Raw genomic sequence first — 27,697 nt, forward strand, 5'->3', positions numbered from 1 at the left:
TTTCGAAAAGGAACAGCAAAATGAACTGTGAAAAAGGAACAACAAAATGAATGGCTGAACCAAAAAGTGCTATTCCTTTCGAAAATAGATAGCAAAACGAAAATGATGTCCCTTTGAAAAAGGAACAGCAGGAACGACAAAAATGCACACAAATGCTGTTCCTTTAGAAAATGAACAGCAAAATACACAACCATAAAATGCAAACACGCAAAGAATGAATTAGCTGTTCACTGCATTGATGCTTTTGAATGAAGCAACACCTGAAACACAAAATATAAAAGAAATTAGAAAAGAAACAACATTTTATTTAAAAAACAATATGTAAATTAAGTTACAACAGCTATGATATTATATAAAAAAAATGATCTTTTTGAAAAATGTTTTGGCAGCTGTGACAAGACATGAATCTTGAAATTGAAATCAATTCTTCATTTGTTCTATTATGAATCCGTTGGGTAATGATTTGGATAAAATTCCTTTGTTTTATAAAAACTTCTTTGAAAAATCACTCGTCCATAAGTTGACCTTCTTTATTTTCCCAGGACCTGCAAAAAACGAGTGTTTACCTGCAATAAAACATTCAATCATGGAAAAAGAGAGGTGATCGGGCTCCCCTAATCCAAGAATTATGCAAAAAACAACAAGTAGTTACTCTGTATAACAAATCCACAAAGTAAAATTTATTTGTCACCTGCGGGAGAGCAGTGGTCGACCATACTAACCAGCGGTGTTTTAATCACAACTTCTTTGTTTTTCGTCAAAATTGAGTGATTCCAAAGGCAAATGAGAGCTAATTCAAAGGTTTATCTCCAGTAGAAACATGTTTTAAAGATTCAATGATATGATATGTCAATTTTAGTTAGAACAACCTGCATAATAGAGTCATTGTCGATTACCCGACTTAGACCAACAGTTGATATTTCGTTTGATGTCGGATTCGAATGATTCAAATTGGAAATGAAAGTAGATTAATTTATTTATCTCCAATAGAAACAGGTTTTGAATACAAGAAGAATTGATAGGTCAAATACTGTAAGGAACAGCCAGAAAGACATAGTTTTAAGAGTGCTGATTTACGATAGACAGTCAGTATTTTGATCATAACTTCCCCATACGATATCGAAAATGAGTGATTCAAATTGCATTGTAAACTAGATTCATAGGGGAATCTACCATAGAAACAGGTTTTAAAAATATGGTCATTTAGGCCTCCAAAAACTGACTGTCCCAACTCTGTTCCTGAGCTGCCCGCTAGATAACCAGTCAATGTTTTGGTTCTAACTTTTTCGTTTCAAATCCAAATTGAGTGATTCAAATTGGGTTAGAAAGTAGACATCAAGGGCTACCTAGGGTAGAAACAGGTTTTAAAAATATGGTCATTTAGGCCTCCAAAAACTGACTGTCCCAACTCTGTTCCTGAGCTGCCCGCTAGACACCCTGTCAATGTTTTGGTTCTAACTTTTTCGTTTCAAATCCAAATTGAGTGATTCAAATTGGGTTAGAAAGTAGACATCAAGGGCTACCTAGGGTAGAAACAGGTTTTAAAAATATTGACTTTTAGTCCCTCAAAACATGACTGTCCCGACTGTTTTTCCAGAAAGTTCATCAAGCCCGCAAGCCAAAAAAATGAAATTCAAGCATTTTTTCAAATTGGTGATAAAAATGAAAATGAGTGTTTGTAGAACTTATTATTTCTATTATGAATCATCTACATACACAAATTATTAAAAAAATTATCACCGATGTTGATTTCGATAGCATGTTGCAACAAAAACAACTAGTTTTACAAAAGAACAAAATGCACTTATTTATGTCATTTTTTTTTTTTTTTTTTTTTCAGTAACCTACTTTGATTGAAGGATGAATATGACTACGTGTATGAGTACTTCCAGTGAAGCCATTTTCGAAATACGGCTTCACGTATGCACATACCCAAATTTGAAAAATGCATGTTAATGGATATTAGGGTATGAGAAGCCAACTTCCCTTCAAAAAATGGTATCAAAAATTGTTGAAGCATAGAGTGATGTTGCAAACAAATGATGGAGTGAAACCAATCTTCAATATATCCTTTACTTTCTTGATTTCGCATAGCCATCATATCATGAAGTTCTTGAGCTTTTAAAATAGTTTGTTGATGCATAGTAAAAGAAACCTCATTTTCTTCCATAGCTTCTACAATTTTTGCATTTGAAACATTCTGAATCTCATTGTAGGTTTTCTCTAATAACACATGTGAGATAGAATGGGTGGGAAGGGTGGGTAAATTTGCCAGCTCAACATTGTAAGCATGTTGTACTGGCTTATTATGGTGAGGGTGTGGAATTAGTTGAGCAGGAAAATGTGTATGGAATGGAGCATTTTGATGATGTGGCTGATTGGGTTGTGTGAATGGTTTTGATGGGCAAGCAAGGTGTTGTGAAAGAGCTGGTGGAGAATATGGAGAATGTGCATGTGCTACAAGATGAGGGAGAGTAGTCATGCCATCATAAGATGAACCAGACTCAACTTGTAAACAAGATAGGTGGTTATATTGAAATTGACATGGCTGCCCTAACACATTAACATTCCATAATGGATTATGCAAGTATGACAATGGAGAAAAAGTGTTTTGAACCATACCTATAGGCCTTGTTGCAGCTTTCTTACCTCTTTGATATGCTACTTCCATCCTAGATAAGGAAGAGTGAATATCTATGAGATGCTCCTTTCGGTCATGAGAACAAAACATTTCATCAAATTCTTCATTTTTATGAACCTGCAAAACATCCAATTTTTCATTTAGAGAGCTAATAAAATCAACTTTAAAATGTTCAAATAACACATTGATTTCAGCTCTTATGTCTCCTGTTCTTGTAGCAGATTTGGAAAACAAAGAAAAAACATCTCTAGGATTCTTACCAGCCTTGGAGATTCCTCTTGAATACCTTATGCACAACTCACAAACATCATCATATGATAACTGAAAAACATCACCTTTTCCTATCAGATTTAAAAGTTCTAAAAATTCATCTTTGATTCCTTTAAGAAGGAGTGTTTTTAAGATCTCTTTTTCCAAATGCTTATGCTTTGATTTTTGAAGGTTATAATGAAATCGATCTACATAGTCCTCCAAACTTTCATCTTCCCCTTGTATCATATAGAAAATATCTTCATTGGCTTTGCAATAGTCTTGGTACTTCTTCAAGAATATGTTCTTCATGTCCTCCCATGATTGGATGCAATTCCCACCTAGGCTCATGAACCATCGGAGAGCTGCTTCTTTTAGAGTAAGAGGAAACACTTTCAATCTTTGATCATTAGTACAATAATGATATCCTCTACAAAGTATTTCAAACTCAAACATAAATGTATGTGGATCTTCATTTGCTAAACCATGAAAATTTGGTAAAGATGGGGGAATTATGTGCATTTGTGTCACTCCTAGATCTTTGATAGGAAATTCAAAAGTAGAATCGTGAGCCATTTCTTACCATAATAGAAGATGTTCTTCATGTGTTTCTTCGAGGCTCCTTCTTCAATTGTTCCTGTCAATTAGTTAGTGAAATGGGTGGTGCTTACATCACCACTTAAGTGAAATCATGTGATTCATTTTTTTTTTAAATTTCTATTTTTCCTAATAATTCACACAAAAATTCAAACATCTATTTCTACTCTAAGTTATTTAACAGTCCTGCTGGAAAGCGGACGGGGGAGCAGGGCTTTTACATGCTCCGTACGCAGGTTCTTACCTTCCGTTTTTAAGATCCAACTCTTCCCTAGCAGGCACTCATCAGATTCACACTACTCTTTAGAAATGGCTACACTCTCCCCGGCAACGGCGCCAAAATGTGGAGCGATAAAAAGGTGCCTTTCGAACTCCTAATTACCTTCACATTAATTATCAACCCAGGGACGACTTTTTATTTCAAGAGTGTACTCTGTCTGAGGCGGCTATTTAGTCAAGAGTAATGTTTAGTAGTATAGCGTTCAGAGAACACAAGAGTAGACGGGTGCTAAACTATGACTAAATTACTTCAAAAGGATAAAATCACACAAGACAGCTTATCAGTCAAGGGTGCGGAAGTGATAACCCATCCCTCTAGAAACTGATGGAAAGGAAATTAGAGCATGGACCATAGGTCTGGGAGCTAAGCAGCGACTTGCTGAGGCTCACTACAGCCTTAGACCTTCTCTCACACCAAAACAATAAATGCAAGTAAATGGACAGCAGAAAGTAAAATAGAACAGCAAACAGGAAATGGAATAGCAAGTCTAAAATGGAATGGCCGTAAATGGAATAGCAACTGGAATTAAAAGAACTGAACGGCAAACTCTAATTTAATGGAAGCAAACAACAACCAAGCCAAATCAAATAAATCAGACAACAAACGGAAATAGAATGGCAACTAATTAGAAATGAAATATGGAACAGCCTACAGTGCTAAAATAAATAATACACACAGCGTACAGGGATATTAAGAAATGGTAATCTGAGTCTGATACGCAAGTATTAATCCTGGTTAGAAAGGGTAACAATTACAATTCATGATGGAACCACAATGTCAATTGAACAGCAATCGTATGAAGTATAAACCATGGACAAATACAGTAATACCAGCTTAAGAAGGTTGCAGCTTGATTACTCCGCAATTAAATAACAATAGCATTCTGTAGAGAACATCAATGTTACATTAACGACTTTAAAGAGATAGCAATACGTTATAAGATCAGAATGCACATTACGACTTTCTTGTTGCAGAGAACGATATATGAAATATAATAGAACTGCAATATAAGATAATAAAACACACCAGATTACCAATTCAAGCTGATAATACAAATCACGCATAAACCAAAAAGATAATATACAGCAGCAGCAGCAGCGTACTCCACCAGAGGCTGGGCCCTTAGCCGCCAGCGGACGCTGCGGGGTTACTTCAGAATGAGAAAAATGAACAGCACTCCCAAATCATTTATTAATCAGCCAATTGTGGAATCATTACAACAGCAAAAGCTTAAGAATTACAGCATGAATAATCCACCATCGTTGTCCATCATTTCTCATTCCCCAAATCCATCATCACGTCTCCCCCTCTCTGATCTTTGTTCTCATTTAAATAGAGAAAGATCAGAGAGCATAGATAATTACAACATGATTTGTTTTACAAATTTGGGTTGATTCTAACCAGATGATCAACAAGAAAATATATTTCCTTTCATCTCTCAACAAAAGCAAGACGAATTTGGGTTTGCAGCTGAGATTTGGAGGACGGCCGCAACTGCAAATCTGAGAAAATCGTGCTCAAAGAACCCTGCGTTTCTCCCTGTACAAGCCGAATTTGGGCAAACCGTTCTTTGTCAAAGTTAATTGGGCCCGTTCTGGACAAAACCCATGTTCCGGATTTCTCAAATTCGTCTTCATTTGCTCAGAATCTCAACCGCAAAACTGTCACTCCTTAAACCAGCGAATTTATGAGTTGGCAGATTTAAAAATCAAATCTTCAATCTGGAAATTACTTTGGAGGCTAAAAATGGTGAATAATGTTATAACCAACTTATTAGAACTATCATTGGTAAAATAATGCATAATCATCAATTTATTAGAAATAAAGGAGAATAAATAATATAAGAGCATAAATCATCATAAAATGGATTTATATAATAAATTATAATAAATGATATAATAGAGAAGAGTAAAAATGGATGAAATAAGTGTTACAAAGTGGTCGTATTCATGGCCCAACACCAACTAGCAATGGCCAAACAAAAACTACAAGATACACCAAGGCAGCGAAAGATTAAAGATGGTGTTTTGGAACCCAAAGCTCCAATTCAAGGAATACCCGAAGTTTATAAGTTTTGTTGCTTCACAAATACAAGTGCGCATCTATTCATTTTTGAATATATTGAGATGGAAGACCACAGAGAAAGAGCGCCAGGATAGCAGAGAAGCAAGAGCGTGCAGGGTGGAAGAGGGTCAGATTCCTCCACCCCCTCACCGTCCAACAATAGTGTGTCAGCCTCATCTCCTCCTCATCATAGACATTCAACATATTTGGATAACAATAGCATAATCCTTTCCGACGAACAATCACTAGATCAGTTTGATAATTACTTGGACGAAATTCTTCACGAGACAGAAGATATTCTTCGTCAGCTGGCAAAATTAAATGAAGTATTGCCTCTTCATCAAGAGACGTATAACGAATTTGAAAGCACAACAACACCATCGGCTGAAAGAACATCCACTATATAGGAGCACGGTTATCATAATGAGATACAAGAAATTGGTGTTCCCCGTCAGTCTCGAGAAGAACCAGTAGATCATCCTCGTACACAGATTATTGAGCAGGCAATAGCCGAAATTTTTGATCGTGTTGAAGAAACTCAACAGTCTTTAGAGGAGGTAGAGAAAAGGGCATGAACCATCATCGAGATGTTCGAAGGATTGGAACACGCAGTAGTCCCGTCCGCAGATAGAGCCATTGTCCAGCAGCTGCCTAACATAATGATTTCGGAGGAACATGTGAATAACAATAACAGTATTGCTTCCACTTGTCCAATTTGCTATGACGATTTTGAATTGGGTGGTGAGGCATCAAAACTCAATAGCGGCCCATCTCCATACCACTTGCCTTTCCGCTGTTGCCGACATCCAATACATGTTTAAACGTTGTTGTCTCCTCCCTGTTGTCAAGCATCGTTCTGCGAAGGGTCAATGGTGAAAGGGTCAAGCAACGTGACCACACGCTGATTCGACATATCATTTAAATTCAGAGCTATAATATAAATCCGATGGCATAGCAAGGAGGAATAAATTAACAAATCCAAAATGGGGAGCAACAGTATCAGTGACGAAATGAAAAAGAAATTCAATGATAGACATAGCCAGTGACAGGGAGTTTCAATATGTCGAGATGACAATTGCAAGACAATTGCCAACAATAAGCTTTGAGGACAAAGCTTTTGAAGGGAAGGGCAATGTTACGAACAGAAATTGGATAAAATAAAATAAACATAAATAAATATAAATAAATGTAAATATTAAATAATCAAGTAATTATTATGTTAAGTAGTCATCAGTTAAGTGAAAAGTCATGAAAGGACACCTGCTTAGGTATATATGCGGGTCCTCATTGTAACATTCTACATCACTTGTACATTTTTATATATAATAAATAAATTATTACAAATACCTCGTGTATTTTTACATTCAAGGCAACAAGCTATCAATTTTGATGCTTCACTCGCAATTCTATTTCTAGAGTTCACAATTACTCTGTGGTTCCCGGCTCAGAACGTCAAACCCTGCAACAAATTTCGGACCTCTGCGTCAAACCCTCTAGCAAATTTCGGACCTCTGCGTGGGAGGCTTTGCGTGAGCCCTTCCTAGCTCTGCATCACCCTCTCTGGGCACTGCATTGCCTCCTCTATGTGTCTCTATGCCTCTCTGCTGAGTATTCTTGGCTTTAGAGAAGATATCCCAGCCAAAACTCTCTCTGCCCCTCACTGCATGATCACTATTAAATTACTGCGCTGCCTCTAGCTTCAACAATTTGATTTGAATGATCAACTCTTTGTGTGTTTTCCAAATGACCCTCAAGCCTCCTTAAATAATCTTCTCGTTGACATTCAACGACCCAGATTAGAAGCTAATCAATGGCTAAGATCATTTCTGCTTGGTCCTTGTCTTCTTTTAGAAGTTACACCCATAGTTAGATTAATACCCATTTATTATTTTAATTCCTAAGTTTAGACTTAGGGACCCATTAAAATTAATTAATTATTTTAATAATACTGTCTCCGGGTGGAATTTCCCAAAACGCTTTTTGGCTTCTTTGAATACATGTGCCCAAGCCTCTCTGCAAAATTTGAGACTTAGAGCACATACAATGCTACCAGAAATCAACACTCCCTCTTAGCGAGGAAAGTGCTCTAGCAATGCCTCCCACTGAAGCATCACCTTGACTTCATAACATCGTCCTTTGCGTTGCCGATGTCTGACATGCTGTCCACCAAGTACTGCGTTGCTGCTGCAGTTGTACTGTTGCTGACACTACCACTGTCAACACTGCATCCGTACTATAGCTCCCTCTGAATTTTGCATCCATGTTGCTGCTCGCACTACCACTACCAACTGCCTCTGCACTGCAAACTGCTGTTGCTTTTGCATCAACAATGGAAAAAACATCCCAAATTACTGAACAAGTGTTCAACACAGATGCATCTCAATGCTTAAGAACTGATTGCTACGAGTCCCACGCTATGTCTCTGAAGCAATTGCGTTGCTGTTGCTACTGCATTGTGCCTCCTTACACTGTTGCAACTCTGCACTATGCTGCTCAGACTTGGCGTTCTAGCCACTGCATCTGTCGCTCCAATAGTCCTCTGCATCGACTGATACTGGTCCATCCTGCTACTTCTGATTTGGGATCCTGTAGCAAGGAATTGATCCTAGAGGTGGGATCCTCAAGATCATGCCCATCTGTAGCTCTTTTGAACTACAACTCTAAATCAACCCACCTCCCTCTTGGAAGTATCTCGGCTGTCATGGAAAACTCCTCCTCCTTGATCTTCGTGGGTGCAGCCTTTGGATCGTGCTTCTTATCTTTGTCCTTCTTCCTGAGAGGACACTTTGTTGCATAGTGACCCATTTCATCGCACTTGAAGCATTTGATCTTCGAAATGTCCTTCTTTTGCCTCAGCTGCTCTTGCTGCCCTTTGGATGTAAGGGCTGCATTTTCTTCCTCCTCCTTGGGCTTCAACCCACTCTTATTGCTTTCGTCAAGCTTACACTTGACTAGATCTCTCCTCGACTCTTCTTGCTTGAGAGTTGCCCACACACTATCCCAGTTTGGCAAAGCTAGCTTGCCTACGATGCTATGGACAAAGACTTGCCACTCTTCTGAGACTGAGTTTAGGGTCAGTCTCACCATCACAGGACCTTGAGGCGTAGACCCCACAATTGCTAACTCATCCCGGGTCTCCTGAAGCTTCGTGAGGAATGGATCTATGCGCTCCCCCTTCTGCATCTGTGCAGATCTCAGTTTCTGCTCTATGTACATCTTCCATTGCTTGGAAGATCCTTGATACAACATTTCCAAGGCATCCCACATCTCCTTAGCAGTCCCTCTACTAGTAATGTGACAGACCACATGATCCTTTACCCCATCAAGGATCATCCTCTTGGCCTTCGCTATTTCTCCCTTGTACTTCTTCAGCTGATTTGGATCTGCGGGCTCAGCCACCACGTTGTCGACATAAACCTTGAGAAAATGCTATCTAGAAGGCACGACATCGTTGCCTTCCAGATCACATAGTTGGATGCCCCATCCAACCTGTCCTGATCTCTCATTCCACTGGCTGCCATCCCTGCCACAGAAATGTCGAACTGCTCATCTATGTTTCTTACTGCTGCTGCTTAAGCAATAAGAAAACGAACTTCGTGGCGAGAAGTCTACTGAGGAAAAAATTTCCTCACTATGCTTCTCCTCTCCCTTCTGATGATTTTCTACCCAGCAAAACTGCCTGCAGAAAAACTGCGTCCCACCAACTCTTCCTCATGCTGACGCTGCTGCGTTGCTCCCTCTGTCACGACAATATTTCGATTTGGAAGCCCTTTCTCTCTGTCGACTCACTCAGAGAGAGACTTTCCTCCAAACTTCAACTCTCTTGGCTTGGACTGCGCAATCCCTCTGAGGATTCGAACTGCTACCTTCTACAGCTATTCGATCTCCTTCTCTGCTCAACGCTGGGTTTTCTGGCTCCATTCTTCTTGTTTCACTTGCATTGTTCTGATACCATGTGAAAATTCCTACAACGGAATCCCTACTGCAGCAACTGATGATATTTCTCCTACTTGTTAGATTTACATGAACAAGTTATTTGCAGTTTCTTACGACAAACATTGAAATACATACACTGCAGCCTACACCATTTAAAATAATATGCCGAAACACAAATGACAGTTATTTTTGGACAAATGTCCCTAAAAAACTAAATGCGGGAAAACTGGTGCAACAGATTTGAGGGTTTTTAGAAGTTATTTCTGAATACAACCTCTGGATGCCTTGCTGGCGATTCTGTACAGAGAATATCATTGGGTAGAAGAAATTAGTGAGATTACCTCACTCTACATTGCATGTCTCGGCTGATTCGACAGCTGAACCAATGAGTCCCCAGCTACTTCTGCTCTGCACCTACGCAGTCACTACGTGGTCCTGCATCACAATCTCTAAGGCATGGGTCACCTCTTGCTGAATCGATTTTCTCTCAGGAGCTGACTCCAGCCCTCTCGACTCAGAACGTCAAACCCTCCAGCAAATTTCGGACCTCTGCGTGGGAGGCTCTGCGCTGCTTTGCATAAGTCCTTCCTAGCTCTGCGTCACCTTCTTTGGGCACTGCATTGCTCCTTTGTGTGTCACTCTGCCTCTCAGCTGAGTATTCTTGGCTCCAGAGAAGATACTCCAACCAAAACTCTCTGCCCCTCTTTGCGTGATCACTACGAAATCACTGCGCTGCCTCTAGCTTCAACATTTCTATCTAACTGATCAACTCTTCGTGTGTCTTCCAAATGACCCTCAAGCCTCCTTAAATAATCTTCTCGTTAACATTCAACGACCCAAATTGGAAGCTAATCAATGGCTAAGATCATTTCTGCTTGATCCTCGTCTTCTTCTAGAAGTTACACGACAGTTAGATTAATACTCGTTAATAATTTTAATTTCCTAAGTTTAGATGTAGGGACCCATTCAAAATAGTCAATTATTTTAATAAAACTGTCTTCGTGTGGAATTTCCCAAAATGCTTTCTGGGTTCTTTGGAATACATGTGCCCAAGCCTCCCTGCAAAATTTTAGACTTAGAGCATGTTGATTTTTAATGTACCTTGGACAAGTGGTTTCCCATGGGTTAGTCTCTACCTAGGGAAAAGTGTCCAAAATATTTCTTTTCCTAAGTGTGACTTTATAAAGTGAAAGTGACTTTATAAGTGGTAAAGTCAATGTTAAATTATAAAGTGAAAAGTGACTTTAGACATAAAGTACAATGTGGGTACTTTATTTAATGGGTGAGTTAAAAAATAGAAAGTGAGAATTAAATGCACAATTATTCTCATCCCTTAATCTAAATGAATCAGAGCCATTAGATCTTAGGGTTGTCCAAAAGTCATTTAGGGAAACAAAAGGGGGAAAAGAAAAGAGAAACTGCGTTAATTCTTCATGAGCAGATTGGAGAAAGGAGGTTGAGAGCTAGAGAAAAGATCTGAAGGAGAAATTTGTTGCAGCACGCTGAAGGAGTGATTTCTAGGCAAAGCTGGGCATGGAAATCAAGGCATAGAAGACATCAGAAGGTATAGTACAAACACCATTGCATGCTGTGAGATGCACGCTGTTTGAGAGAAGTTTCTGAAAAAAAAATCCATACAGGGCGTACAATGGTATGGAAATCCATACAGTCTGTACGGAGTCCATACAGTGGTATCCGTATAGTACATATTTTCAGCTTCAAGTGGGCATGGAAATCAAGGCAAAGTGGGCATGGTTTTCAAGGAGTTTTGGGTTGAAGAGTTAAGTTGTATTTTGCTGTTTTGTTTTGTCTACAAATGTATTTTTCCTGAGCTTGAAAGATAAATAAATTTGAAAAGCTCTCTAACAGGTTTTGCCCGGAGAAGATTGAAGGGGTTTTGCCTGGGTTTAAGTTGACCAAAAATCTGTGTGTATTTTTATGTGTGTTGCTAGTTTGGTTATGTTCATATTTATTTTCAGCATGTGTTGACAGTCCCATGTGTTTTAATCTGAAAATTTCATCTCCATAATTCTATATGTTGAATGTATGTTTATGGGAAAGGGCATTTAAATGAATGGGAGTGATAAGATGATATTAAAATCGGGTTGGGATTGCAGGAAACTTTTTTTTAGTCATCAAATTTCAACAAAGCACATATGATGCTACCAAAAATCAACAATCAAGAGTTGTCTCTTGGTACAACAACAAGTAGAAATCCCTGGCACTGAGCTCTGCAGAAGTAGAGTACATAGCAGTTAGCATGGCAACATGCGAGGCCATTTGGCTTTGGAAGCTGTTAGTAGCCTGGTTTGGTTAGAGGGTAGAGACGACAGTGATACACTACGCCCATCAAAGTTGCATCATGCTATCTGAGAATCTGGTGTTTCATGACAGGTCTAAGCATACAAACATCAGGTATTCTTTCACCAGGGATTGTGTACAGCGTGGGGCAATTCAGCTACAGTATATACCTATAGATCAACAGGTAGCAGACATTCTAACGAAGGCTTTGGGGAAGGCTAGATTCATCTTCTTCAGAGATACGCTGAGTGTCATGCAGAACACTTCCTCTCTAAGGAGTGTTAGTCTGTGTAGCTTGGACAAGTGTTGCTTAGGATAGAGAGCGCAATTAAAGACCCACAATACTAATGATTATCCCAGTGATGTGCAAAACACCCATCATCATAGCTCTTTCCCACTGCATTGATGGTGACAGTGAGATTGCATAGCATGAGCTCATGGTTTCACTGTATATGAAGTTCTTGGGCTCACAGGGCTCAAAGATCCAACACTGCGTAAGTGCTATAGGCCTGCAATGTGCAGAGATTGCTCTAACAATACACAGACGAACTTAGATAAATTGAATTATATGTAATAAATAATATATCTATTTATCTAGCCTATATAATCTAACAAAGATATAAATTGAGATTTTTCAACATTTCTAGTAGATTTTTGGTGTGAACCTACTGCATTGAAATCTTAGTCCATCATGTTTGTCACCTTAATTAACTTGTTCCTTTCAGATATAAGTTATAACATTTCTGTCGTACTATAATTGTTATGCTGAAGAAGGTATTTTCTTTATGCATGTGCTATGTATTGAAAAAAGAGGAAGACAGAAGAGCAGGAATATGTTTTCGTAGTAATATTTGTTCATTTTTCAAACCCAGGTTTCACAAGCGTTTCTTCATCTACTGAAAGGTGCAAATGTGCAAATGCCACTTGAGTTTGTCAAGGAAATGCCAAAACCTGCAACAAAACTTGAAATTGACTTCTCTTCACTTCTTGGTCCATTGTTTTTCTTGTGGGTTATTGAGCTACTCTTTCCTGTAAGTATCAATACACTGAATTATATAAGTTTGTTTAATTAATTATGGAAAAGATATAAGTTGAATTCTCTTCCATGCATTTATGAAGGTATAGAAGTGTGAATGAAAAGAATCCAGGACGCATAAATACAATACAATCCTCACATTGTATGTTCAGTCCATTTTACCTACTTTTGTGGTCATTTGTCAGACATTATTAAAGTGATCTTATCTTATCACACATATTGCATGTTCATGCATATTACATATTTGGTTTGACGTGAGGTGGATATGATGAAACTTACAGTAGGAATGCGTATTGCTAACTGTGGTGTTCACCTAACAAGCACCAATTCGTACTTACATTTGAAAATTTTAAAAAGCTTCATCCTAATTCTCTGTGACTAGTTATATTCTTGAAACAATGTTTTAAATACTCACTTATTGATTTCAAAGTTTGTCTCCTAAAAAGTCATTCTTGCTGGGTGATAGTTTCTATCATTGATAAATCTGATGCAGTTATGGTGGCCATAGAAAGAACAAAAGTTACGGCAGAGATCAACAGTAAACATCCGTACAAGCTATTTGCTTGGATTCCAAAATTAACTAGCCAACTTAAAACTATTTTACAGGGAATTTTTATGTACTGAAATAGTGTTGAAGGCAAGGCTTGGGATTTTCTGGAAAGGACTAAAAATTTGTAATATTGATGATAGTAACTGTGGACTTGAATCTTTCACAACATCGCTCTGAAATGGTATCATTATTTGGGGTCTTTTATTCTAACAAGTTTCTTTGGATCATGTGCAAAAAAATTAGAGGACTGCTCCCAAAATGGTAGGCAGTTAGCGCTTAGAAGTTTTATTAAATATTTAAATAGAATGAGCCAAAGCTTGGTTTGAAGAAGAGAGGGCAGCTAAAGAATTGGACATGAATAGTTTGGCATTTGAATTTATTTGTGAAGCAGATTTACAAATTATAACTCTATTCATTTTACCCAAGGAAAGATGCATTCCTACAAGAATCTGACCTTAACATTACACTTGACACTACAGCTGGTTCAAATGGGCAGAGAGGCAAAATGGTAGTTGTAACGCTAAGTCTGCAATCCTGATTAGCTGTTGCTAACATTCTTCAGAGAATTTCCACGATTATATCAAGCTTGAAGAAGGGTTCACATGTATTGATTAAGCGTGGAAAGTTGGATGTCGGCTGACTGCCTTTCTTATGGATTATTTACATCCTGTTTCTTCACCTAATTTGAGGAGAATGAGCAGACTGGTAATGCGATTACAGTGTATAGCTGACCTGTGGGTGATAAAGAAATCCTGGAGCCAACAAAGAAACAAGCATTTATGTATGTTTGCAATTTTGTGGGGCTTCTCCTGTGTTTGTATTCGGCAACGTTTAAGGAAAACTAACATTCAAAGATTTTTGCACAATTATAAAGTAGCTTTAGGGAGGATGGTATCGCCTTGAAGAGCATCCCCACCTTTAAAGAAGTTGGTGGAGGGTTTTATGTCAACGTAACAATGACAAGTATCAATGAAGTCTCATTTCAAGCATGTAACTTTATGAAAGAAGCTATGAAGGAGTGCTCCAATTTGTAAAGAATAAAGCTCCACAAATCAAACATTGGTTGAGGGAGGTTAACCGTATCAAGTAACACTCTTCAATGAGGAAGGTTGATGAGTGTTATAATGTACACATGCCAAGGAAATGGCTATTATGAAAAGGAATGTTTCAGCCTTTAAGTCTATTATTGCTATTTTTAGAAAAAGGAAGTTATTTTTAGAGGATTCATGTTAAAAGTGTGTAATGTCCCTTCCTACATTATTTTGTCATAGGTTTAATCTCCCACAATTTTGGACAATTTTTGGTGACTTTGGAACCCATCCAATTTTGGCTTAAGGACTTAGGAGAGAAAGAGGCCAACTTATTTTGTTAGTGGAATGTTGGGGCCACCCACATGGGAAAAACACACTTAGCCAAGTGTGGAATTTGAATGGCCTTGGAGGAGAAATTGAAAGGCTAGGAAGAGGGGCCCACATGGGGAGGAAGGCTCACTAAATTATAAATAGGAGGAGGTCATCTACTCAAAGGGTCTTTTGTCTATCAAACTCATTTTGTTGCTCGAGTTGCTTAGCCAGGTTACTAGCTGTTCAACACCGAGTTTTCCAAGCGGGAAACTCAACCTTTCTTCGGGGGACTTTGAGTGCCACCCTAGGAAGGAAAATTGTACCACCTTGGAGGAGAGCTGGAGGAATTTTAGAGCACATCTTTCAACCTTTGGCTCAGCTAGTGCGTGTTTCTGGAGGACGCAGGAAGGGAGCACGCAGGGATTGTTTCGGGGATCTTCCGGGCAACTATTCTGAGAGAATTTTGGTATTGGAGTTTCAGTGGAGGATCAACATTTTGGGGGAGTTTCAGAGCAGGAGATTGCTGCTAGTGGGCAGTTCGATTTGTAGCTTCTTGGGCCTGCACAGAGGGCTTTCACTGGGCACACGTGGGAGCTTGGGGAATGAGTTAGAGAGCTGGAGATTGCCAGAAGAAGTAAGGGAAACCTTGGAGGGGAGCATCTCAGCCTTTGGGAGTGATTTGGAGGGCTTTTACAACAAGATAGAGGCAGGCTGTATTTCCTAGCACTTGGAGGTGGACGTGGTATTTGGAGGCTGAATTTTGGGGGTCAGAACTAGGCCAAACCCTTTCTGGGTTTTAGTGGGTTTTGGTTGAGGATCTTGAGCCTAATTTTGCAGAATTTTCTAAGCACCGGAGGTGGGGTTTCCAACAGTTCCTTTCCAACAGACAGTGTAGATTTCTGGGTAGCGCAAAGCATCTTTGGAGCAACAGTTGTGTAGCATTTGGGCTGTTGTTTGATCACCTGGGTTTTGTCATGCTTGCCATTTATGCAAGCCCAGGTGTAATTCTTCGACACTATTGTACTTGCTCCAAGTGAATTAATAAAATGGCTCAGCTGGTTCTTACATATGGTGTTTATATGGGTGTTTGCTAATTGTTTCGATTTTCTGGTGTCAAATTTGTTTTTGCTTTGCATATCACTATTTTTCCTAGTTAGGAACATTACGGTGGTGTCAGAGTCCAGATTCTAGCTTAGCCGTGGGGGATTTTCCTATGAGTGAGGAGGATCGACAAAATATTACTTACATGAGGCAAAGGTACCAGAGCAGGGAGAGGGTGCTATAGATCACTCCAGACATAGAGGACCGTGGGAAGGTAGTGGTAGCAGAAGACATGGGGGAGCCCAAGAGTAGAGAGGAGATTGCTTTTGATAGTCTCTTGAAGGCTTTGAGCGATTTGGCAAAGGGGGAGAAGGAGATGTTAGATGAGATCAAAATGCAGAACCGGGAGCGAAGCACTCACTAGGAGTTTCTATTTGGAGAGACTTCGGGGGCCTCACAACAGTTCGATCATCTTTCACCCACTGCGCAACCTCCATCCTCTAGTGGACCAACTTGAGCCACACTACCTTCTTTCTTACCTTTGGCGCAAGGTGAACCAGGAGGAGTTGAGGATCATTCACCTATGGGAGAGCATTTCAGGGAGTGGCAGTCCATGGGAGTAGATTTTAGAGAGGCATTATCTTTCAGAGACTTTTGCCAGCTCAAGCAGAATGAGAAGGGTAAAAATTATGGAGGCCAGGGCACACAGAACTATGAGTTGCAGTGTACTATTGGGAGGATGTACTTCCCTACATATGATGGCACGACCAAAAACTTGGGGCACATCATTGGCGCAGATGGGGTGAAGGTGCATGAGGAGAAGATATGAGCTATTCGAGACTGGCCGGTGCCTAGAGATGTGATAGCGCTGAGGGGGTTCTTGGGCATCTGCACATATTATTGGAACTTTGTCAAGGGATTCTCCCAGTTGGCAGCACCCCTCACGGACTTTTGACCAAGGGGGATTTTGCATGGACAGATGGAACCCAGTCAACTTTTGATTGCCTCAAGGAGGTGATGAGTAGTTGTCCAGTGTTGGCACTCTTGGATTTTACTCGGCCATTCACCGTGGAGTGTGATGCATCTGGAGAGGGGATTGGGGCAATATTATCCCAGGATGGACATTCCATTGCTTTCGGGAGCCGGAAGCTTCTGGCCCATGAGAATTCGTATTCTATATACGACAATGAGATGTTGGCCATCATGCATGCATTGGCCAAATTCCGATAGTACTTGGTGGGTAACCAATTTCGGGTGAAGACAGATCACAATAGTCTTCACCACTTCATGGGGCAGCAAGGCCTCAATGATAGACAACAGAGATGGGTCAACAAGGTGCAGGCCTATGATTTTGATATCGAGTATGTGCGGGGGAAGCACAATGTAGTGGCTGATGCATTATCCAGGAGACCCACAGGCCTCTCACTCATGAGCATTTGCCATGATTGGAAGGCCCAGTTGTTGGTAGAATATTCTAAAGACTGACGAGCATGCAAGATCTTGGAGGGGACACATGCAGATGAGCGCTATCAGGTGATGGCCGAGGTCATGGGGCGAATATTTTTCGTACTAGGCTCGCAGTTGAGGGAGAGGGTACTCCATGCAGCATATGACTTGCCATTATCAGGGCATCAGGGGTTCAGGAAGACGTACGTGGCAGTCACAGAGCGCTTCACTTGGAAGGGCCTCAAGGGGGATGTGTTCAGGTACGTACAGGAGTGTGAGGCATGCCAGAGGAATAAAGGGGAGTTGACCCATCCAGTAGGATTGTTGCACCCACTTCCCATTCTTGAGGGGAAATGGGAGAGTATCTCCATGTATTTCATCACAGGGCTTCGCACAGTGCAAGGCAAGGATTGTATCTTATGTGGTGGTTGACCGACTGACCAAATATGCCCATTTCTTTGCCATTCTGACTCGATACTCAGCCTCAGGTTGCAGAGTTGTTCTTCAAAGAGGTTTTCTGTTTACATGGACTCCCTAAGAACATAGTGAGTATCAAGGATAACAGGTTTATGGGAGGATTCTGGCAGGAGCTCTTCAGATTAGTGGGTACTGACCTCACCTTGAGCACGAGCTACCACCCTCAGATAGATGGCCATACCGAGTGAGTTAACTAGTGGCTGGAGGGGTATCACAGGAACTACGTGACTGGGCAGCAAAGGGCATGGATTCAATCGCTGCACTTGGGCGAATATTGCTACAACACCGCTCATCACATGTTCATTGGTATGTCACCTTTTCGGGCTTTGTATGGTTATGATGCATTATCTTTCATTGGCATTGTTTTTGGAGACAACCGGGCCCCAAAGGCCAAAGATTGGATCCTGGAGAGCCAAGAAATTCTCAAGGTTCTCAAGGACAACTTAGTGACAACACAAAATCAACAAAACATGTATGCTAATAGGCATCAGATTAAGAGTCATTTTGAGGTGGGGGCCTTGGTGTATCTATGGTTACAACCTTATAGACAGTCTACCTTGAAGTAGAAAGGTGTCGAGAAGCTACAACCGCATTTGTATGGGCCGTATAGGGTGGTTAGGAGAGTTGGAGAGGTGGCCTACGAGTTGGAGCTTCCCTAGGGGAGCAAGATTCACAACATCTTCCAAATTTCATGCCTCAAGAAGGTGTTGGGACAACAACTGTAAGTTATCCCCGCTAGATGATGAGGGGCATTTGGTTTTGGAACTGGAGGCCATTCTAGAGACTTGGGAGAGGAAGCTAAGGAGCAGGACTATTAGGGAGTTTTTGGTGCGTTGGAAGAACTTGCCAGATGAGGATGCCACCTAGGAAGGTGAGCACATTTTGGAGCATCCAGCGTTGAAGTTGCTTGAGGGCAAGCAACATTTGGGAGGGGAGGACTGTAATGTCCCTTCCTAAATTATTTTGTCACAGGTTTAATCTCCCACAATTTTGGATAATTTTTGGTGACTTTGGAACCCATCCAATTTTGACTTAAGGACTTAGGAGAGAAAGAGGCCGAATTATTTTGTTAGTGGAATGTGGGGGCCACCCACATGGGAAAAACGCACTTGGCCAAGTGTGGAATTTGAATGGCCTTGGAGGGGAAATCGAAAGGCTAGGAAGAGGGGCCCACATTGGGAGGAAGGCCCACAAAATTATAAATAGGAGGAGCTCATCTACTCAAAGGGTCTTTTGTCTATCAAACTCATTTTGTTGCTCGAGCTGCTTAGCCGGGTTACTAGCTGTTCAACATTGAGTTTTCCAAGCGGGAAACTCAACCTTTCTTCGGGGGACTTTGAGTGCCACCCTAGGAAGGAAAATAACACCACCTTGGAGGAGAGTTGGAGGAATTTTAGAGCACATCTTTCAGCCTTTGGCTTCGCTAGTGCGTGTTTCTGGAGGACGCAGGAAGGGAGCACACATGGATTGTTTCTGGGATCTTCCAGGTAGCAATTTCCGGGCGAATTTTGGTATTGGAGTTTAAGTGGAGGATCAACATTTTGGGGGAGTTTTAGAGTAGGAGATTGCTGCAGGTGGGCAGTTCGATTTGCAACATCTTGGACCTGCGCAGAGGGCTTTAACTGGGCACACATGGGAGCTTGGGGAATGAGTTAGAGAGCTGGAGATTGTCGGGAGAAGTAAGGGAAACCTTGGTGGGGAGCATCTCAGCCTTTGGGAGTGATTTGGAGGGTTTTCCTAGCATGCTATAGGCAGGCCATATTTCTCAACACTTGGAGGAGGACGTGGTATTTGGAGGCCGAATTTCGGGGGTTAGAACTAGGCCAAACCCTTTCTGTGTTTTGGTGGGTTTTGGTTGAGGAGCTTGAGACTAATTTTACAGAATTTTCTAGGCACCAGAGGTGGGGTTTCCAACAGATCCTTTCCAGCAGATAGTGCAGATTTTTGGTAGCGCAGAGCATCTTTGGAGCAGCGGTTTGTGTAGCATTTGGGCTGTTGTTTGATCACCTGGGTTTTTTCATGCTTGCCATTTAGGAAAGCCCAGGTGCATTTCTTCCACACTATTGTACTTGCTCCAAGTGAATTAATAAAATGGTTTTGCTGGTTCTTACTTATGGTGTTTATATGGGTGTTTGCTGATTGTTTCGATTTCTCGGTGTTGAATTTGTTTTTGCTTTGCATATCACTGTTTTTCCTAGTTAGGAACATTACTATGCTACAAACATGATGATGATACATGGCATATAAAATCCCTTGACATGGTCAAAGTCATAAAGGCAAAGGGAGTGATTTAATAGTGAAAAGGACACTTGGCACTGTCACTCACCAAAAGGTGTGGGAAAATCAGAAAGGAAGTAAAGATTTTCTTGATCTTGATAATTACTTGTGATGTTTCTTATTATTATGATTCTTGATATCTCCTTTCTTTAGTTCATCAAGCAATTACCAAAAGTAGTAGCACATAAAACAATAGACACCAGATGTAGGCACGTTCTAGGGCAAACCCCCCCCCCCCCCTCGAGGGGAAAACCCAGTCAAGATAATTCTTCCTTTCAATAGTATGCTTTGAGACTCTTCACCCTAGACCAAGACCAAACCTTCCCTCCACACCAAGTCAGCCTCCCAGAATTTCGACCTCTTCCCAGCAATTTCGACTATGCAACAGCTTATGACAATTAGCAGCTTTCAGCAACAGTGAAACTTGGAAGATTTGATCTCCCACTTTAGGACATGAAATAGAGAGCGAGAGACACAAAAATTTCAATTTTCCTTGTCTCCTTAGACTTCCCCAAACTCGTATTGACTTCGGCTTCCCGGCAATAGACTTTCCCAACTACAAGAGAATTTCGCACTTCTGCCAAGCAACAAGAGATTTTCACACTTCTTCCCATCTACAAGAGAATTCGAACTTGATGAGAGAGTGATGCTCCAAATGAATTTGATTTGCTTCCTTTTAGAGGTTTCTTGTGGGGTCGAATAGGGTCCTTAGGCTGACTTGATATTCCCTTAGGTCGACATGGTGTGGAGGTTCCATATTTCATATTTGACTCAATACTTAACCTTTTTACATGATTCAAAAGCCCAAGAAGGGTCTCTTTAAATGTACAATAATTCTATAAACTCGGAATAAATCCTAAAAGTCCTCAATGGGGAATTTGACCTAAAACATGGTGGCCCAAGCATGAAACCCATGCTTTAATAAGTCACAATAATAATAATAAAAATTCTTTTCTTTATTCTTTTGACAAGTACATTACATAATGACTCAAGTACATTATTGAAGACCGAACATAGTTACATTTTCTAACAAAAAGTGGGTAACCCAAGGGAGAAAAATTTTCTCCTCTTTGGATAACCAACTAGCCAACAACCGTATGATGATTAACACATAAGATTATGCTAGGATTCTCCACTTGTTGCTCTAGTCAGATCTCTCTCCTATTTGGAATTTCTTCTTAAAGGAAGGTGGGTTGTATATCGACATGTACTTTAACCATTCTTGCAATCATGTGCTTTCATTTAATGTCATGGGCGTACTAATATGGATGATTGGTAGATCTCAATTGTATTCTTGTCCCCACACTTCACCTGGAAAGTTAGTTTTTTGACTTTAATCTAGTGGGACCTGTTGTCGCCCAAAGTGTAAACCTAAGATGCAATGCTTAGAGTAGGGGCGGTCACCTTTCTTCCTACTCATTCCATTTAAGATCTCTCCTAGACAAGCTATGGGGGGTAGTCCCTAAACATGAATGAAAGAGGAAAACTTGTTGGAACAACAAGTTCCAGGAGACTAAGGGCAAGGCAATCACTCCTTTGGGCAACTTGATTTAAAGTTAATTGGCAAGTAAAACTATTATTATTATGAAATATAAGTTATCAGAGATAAATTTGATTAAATTGGTATGACACTTAATAGGATGAATAGTGATGAGACCAGTGCCTTAATGCTCAAATATGAATCAAATTACTTGCACAAAATAACTATACCTCAAATTACAAGAGAAGCAACGCTGCAATACAAAGTTAGTACGAGAGATCAAAAGATTACAAGAAATGGATATATGAGAAATTATAAATATACTTGCAATATAACTAAGACTTGCGCTTCAAGTAAAGATGATAGACCATAAATAATATACTTGAAAATGACAAGTGCAACAATGTAGATTCACAAGTAAACAAATTGAGCTCACAATTCCAATTATAGATAATTAATTGAGATGCAAAATGAAGATGCAAAATCTACCTATGTGAGATGCAAGATCTTGGTTGGTTTTAATTATATGCCTATCCTAAGGTGAAAGCCGCCTTCTTAATTATTGAAACAATCGTAGACAAGGTTGTAGGAAGAACTGCTGGGGAAGGAGACTAAGGGCTCATTAACGATACCTACCCAGGAGTTCTAATGACCCAAGTGCGTTTGTTCCTACAAGGGATTGAACATAAGAGAACTGCAAGGTCACTCATTTTAACCGTTGAAAAAGGGTCAAGCTTCTCAAATTGGGTATGAAGAAGGTGGTCCTATCTCTCTATTAACCATGCTTACACTTGGAGGTAATTTTTAAGATGCAAATTAGATCTATGATGCAAATTCAAATGTTCCAAGGAGATTTAATCACACTGATGCTTCTACATAAGAAATAGCCAATTCACTTATATTCAAGATTCACTTAAGAGCACAAGGTGATTATCTTGTAAGAATGATGATCAATGAAGCAAGTTAAATATTACTCAATGAAATAAAATTAGATGCAATTAGATTAGATGTTAGAACAATATCTCAAAAGCGTTTAACAATGAATACTTCTTAAGATGACTTTACTTATATTAGACAGTGAAAACAAGTAAAGTTTTACAATGAAATCATATGAGAATGATGGAAAATGAGATTTATAACAAGAGATTCAAGAGACTACTTTAAATCTTTAACTTGCAAATGAAACCAAAGGCAAGAACAATTCCAAATGCAATAGATCAAGTAGCTAATGAATGTAATTATGAGACAAGATCTAAACTAACAATGCAAGACAAACAAGTTAGTAATCTAGATCTAAGAGAAAATAAAAAGATAAAGATGCCTCCCTCTAAATGAGGGGGCAAGATACCATGGGATAGAGATCCCAAGCTCCCTCAAGAACAAGATTTCTATTATTCTTATTATGTCACAATGGAGAAGCCCTTTTGACAAAGGGAAGGGATTCTCCAAACTACAAGAAAAAGCCTCCAAACAATGATATGAGCCACAAAATAGATTTCAAACCCTTATAATGCCAAGAATAATCGTATAAGTCTAGCAGCTAGCCCAAAGATGAGATCTGAAGAAAAAGAAGGCTAAAAACCCCAAGCGAAGCCCTCAAAAATTTTGCAATTTTTTGTATAGAAGGTCAAACCCTTGAGAAATTTGGTCTAGAGGCTAAAAGAGCCCTAAAAACCCTTGCAGTACTCAAAGAAAGGCTAGACGACCCTGAAAATAATTTGCTGACCACCAAAAGCCTTAGGCGTCTAGGCTAGGAGGCTAATCCAAGCTTGAGAAATCGATCACCTTCCAAATCTTGATAGATCCAAGCCCGCAAACAATGTATAGATATAGATGAAAGCTATATTGAAACCCTCCTTCAGATCTGCAATAGAAATTCAAGGGAAAACCGACAAATATATACAAATAGATGGGAATATATACAAGGTTAGGGAAATATATACAAAATATTTATGCACAAATTTAATGATACGAGCTCTTTAAGATGCATATCTATTCATCAAAGCTCTAAAATATTTTTGAAAATATTTTAAATTTCGATCTAGAGCAAATGGTAAGGATAACCCCTTCTCTTATTCGAATGTTAAGACTTCAAGTGCCCACTATGGGTTCTTCAACTTCTATGCTTGTATAGTTGGCTAAATCAACTGAGAATGTCCCCAAGTATCCAAGATTTGATAAAAAATAATTTCTACACACTTGAAAGATAATTGTTAGATCCATAGAGATTTGGATAACACAGTGATAGAGGAGTCTAAGGGTTTAATCGAAAAACAATAGAGCTACTCCACCTAGTGTGTTTCTCCAAATCTAAACAATGATGCGAGGTAACTATACACCAATGAATCTTCAAGAGCTAATGGAAATAAGAATATAATGCACTAGTAGAACATTGAGAACAAGATACCATATCATTGAAGAATAACACCATAATTTTGCCCCAAAGACTTTTATTATATGCTCAGAAAAATGTTACAATGATAGCAGAGCTTCATTGACCAAGAGGTCAAGATTACATCATATGATCATATAAGGAGCTTAGAGATTCCTTATACAGAAAAATGAAAGCATGAGAACCTCCTAGTGGAAAAAACAACTAGTTGGACTTGATCCATGGCTTGATCCTTGTCAAACAATTTCAAACCCTTGATAACTGCTGCACAAATCTCTAGAAAAATTCGATTTTCTTGATGGATGTGCTGGATGGACCAATGTCTGACTTGTGGGTGGTTTTGGACCACTGGAAAATCTTCAAAAATATTTTTCTTGGAATTCCCTGATTCAAAATAACCACCTAGACCCAGAAAATTCGATCTCCCTAAGAAAATATTTTCCTTCTGGCCCAACAAATTTTTTGTGGGTATTTTCTGCCTTGGAAATGAGACTTTTCTTGACTTTGAATTTGATCCCCTTTTTGGAAAATGTACATTCCCTTCTTAATTATTTTTCCACTTGGAGAAATTTTCATTTTCTCTCATTTTATATTTTTGACTAATTATTTGTGGCATTGTTTGCCAAAAAATAAATAAAATGACTCTAGAGGGGATTAAACATAATTTTCCACCCTATAATTGTGTTTAAATAGAAAGTTTAGGAGTTGAGATGTACAATTAAGTACTCAAACCCCCTAGAACTCCTATAGAGTCTCTTTTACATTTTTACATCAATTTTTACATGAAAATCCCATACAGAAGTGGAATTTTGATAATAAAAACATGACCTCTAGACTCAACCAAATTTTGTGACACTTTACAAGTGATCTAGTATGAAAAATTACATAGACTCGATACACTAGGACTCACCTAAGACCCAACCTTTGAGGCCCACTCTAGCTTTGGGGTATAGATTGGGAGAAAAACTCTGCGAATTATAAGGGTTAGAAAACACAAATAATTGGTTGAGGCTAAAAAACTTTGTAGAGTGAGACTCTTTGGTAAAAATCATAGGCTTAGCTAAATGTTTTACATGGAATTATAAACATACTGGAATCATTTTTACATTAAGGCCCCCAGGGTAGCATAATTTGGATTACAATACAAAGACCAGAAGATGTAAGATGATGATGAAATCTGAAAACAATTTGACTGCTCTACATTGTACTTTGTTCAAGGGGTAGTTGAAACATGAGTGGTCAACATCTGGCTGTACATGGGAACAAGTTTCTTCAGTGAAGGAATGTGAGAATCCATATTCCGCATCCACATCAAACAGAGTAAATCCAATGGATATCCATTCAAACAAAAATTAGAAATCATCACATGATATCAAGTACTGCAACATAAGCTCTGTAAATTAAATGCTGAAATGAAACCTATTCTAATAACTTAAATAACAAGGGATAGGGTTAGAGATACATTAGTACATTACAGAGGATGCCCTATGGCATCAAATGTATTGCAGCCTTTGACACTGCCACTGCCAATGCTACATATGTACTACAACTCCCTCTGAATTGCTGCATCTGTGCTGCTGTCGGCACTGCCACTGCCAACCGTCCCTGCACTGCAACCTGCTGATGCTACTGAAACAGATTTTCAGCCATACCCAACTGCTCTCTGAGTTGAATAAACTTAGCTCTTCCGAGAGCCTTTGTAAGTTTATCGACCACCTGCTCTCCTGTGGGAACATACTGTAGTTGTCTGCCCCATGCTGAACACAGTGTCTGATAAAGTGACAACGGATATCTATATGTTTCGGCCGATCATGAAATAATGTATTCTTAGAGTTTGATGCAACTTTGATTATCGCAATAAACTTTGGTCGCCTCCATCCTTTTTCTGAATAGGCTCACAAACAATTTTCTAAGCCATATGGCTTCACATGTCGCTGTGCTGGCTGCCATATATTCTGCTTCTGCTGAACTCAATGTTACCGATTTCTGCTTCCTGCTGCACCAAGATATCATCCCTGATCCAACACTAAAGCAGTACCTTGAGGTACTTTTTCGGTCTATTGAATTACCTGCCCAATCTGCATCAATGAACCCATTCAAGCTGATATCCTCCCCTCTAGAGTACTTCAACCCATATCCAACTGTTCCACGTACATACCTAAGTATGTGTCTTGCTGCTGCCCAATGCACCCTTTTTGGTTCCACCATGAATTGACTAAGAGTGTTGACAGTAAAACAAATGTTTGGCCTAGTGTTGACTAGATACATAAGCGACCCAATGAGCTGTCTGTACAAGGTGGGATCTACTTCTTTATCCTCTAACGCATCTATTTTCTTCCAGTTGGTGATCATGGGGGTAGCCATGGGTCGGCAATCCTGCATTATGAATCCCTTCAGAATCTCTGTAGCATACCTTCCTTGTCCAAGGAAGATCTCCCCATTCTTCTGCCAAACTTCCAACCCCAGAAAATAATGCATCAATCCCAAGTCCTTCATGTCGAATTTGACTTCAAGATTCTTCTTGCAGTCCTGGATGAGCCCAGATGATTCAGTTAGGAACATGTCGTCTACATATAGTACCAGAATAAGTGGCTCATTCTCTACCAACAATAGTAGATATTGGGATCAACATCACTCTTGACAAATCCCAACTGCTGCAAGTAACTATCAATTCGACCATACCATGCTCTAGGTGCCTGCTTGAGCCCGTACAGGGCTTTCTTTAACCTGCAAACATGAGACTTCTTCTCATGAGTTTCGAAGCCTTCGGGTTGTTCTATATACTCCATTCAAGAATGTTGTCTTGACATCCATCTGGTGAATGTCCCATCCCATTTGAGTTGCTAGGGATATAACAGATCTGATAGAGGTGTAACGAGCAACTGGGGCGAAGGTCTCTTCATAGTCTATCCCTTCTTTCTAAGCATACCCTTTGCTACGAACCTTGCCTTGTACTTCTCTATGCTACCGTTTGCAGCATACTTGATCTTGTAGATCCATCGTGATCCTACAATTGATCTATTTTGTGGTCTAGGTACTACTTCCCAGACATCATTCGTCATGATGGAGTTGTACTCTTCCACCATGGCTTTCACCCATACTTGGTGTTGAATAGCTTCTTGAAAGCTAGAGGGTTCAATAATCTGAGCTACCAATGCTTGGTATCTATTTGGTTTTCTACACTGCCTCTTCTTGGCTCTAGGAGCTCCAACAAACTCTTCTGCATCCCTCAGTGTCTGCCGCACCTCTCTGCTCGTTCTACCACTGGTGGTGGGAGGATCAATGAACTCTCCCCCTTGATCTTGTTGTTTCGTCCATTGAGAAGCATATGCATTTCCTCCCTCTGAGGAAATACTGGTATTGGTCATTGTACTCGACCCAGGTGTATGCTCTCTTGTCTCATTCATGCCCAGACATAATCTTGATACATTGCTGCCTTCTATACTTATTCAAGCTGCATCTAAGTTCCTTATTTCAGTGTATAGGTTCACTGTTGATCAGCTATCCTTAGCAGTGAATAAGGCTTCATCATATCATCGAACAACAGATTAGAAGGCTGCATTAGGGCTCCTTGATAGCCCTTGAGG

The 27,697-nt window shown here is 39.8% G+C and overlaps 1 protein-coding gene across 1 annotated transcript in view; it reads left to right on the forward strand.

Annotated features, from left to right (window-relative positions):
• The window catches only part of LOC149182191 (ABC transporter A family member 7-like), a 299,560-nt gene that overhangs the window by 128,965 nt on the left and 142,898 nt on the right, over window positions 1–27,697 (forward strand). Inside the window, exon 7 of the mRNA XM_089416795.1 lies at window positions 12,941–13,099. Within this exon, the coding sequence (XP_089272921.1) occupies window positions 12,941–13,099 (159 nt within the window). The remainder of the gene's footprint in view (window positions 1–12,940; window positions 13,100–27,697) is intronic.

The sequence above is a fragment of the Pinus tabuliformis genome, chromosome 3_2 (assembly GCF_031772625.1).
Source record: "Pinus tabuliformis cultivar Carrire ecotype Pingquan chromosome 3_2, CPIR1, whole genome shotgun sequence".
Classification (NCBI taxonomy): domain Eukaryota; kingdom Viridiplantae; phylum Streptophyta; class Pinopsida; order Pinales; family Pinaceae; genus Pinus; species Pinus tabuliformis.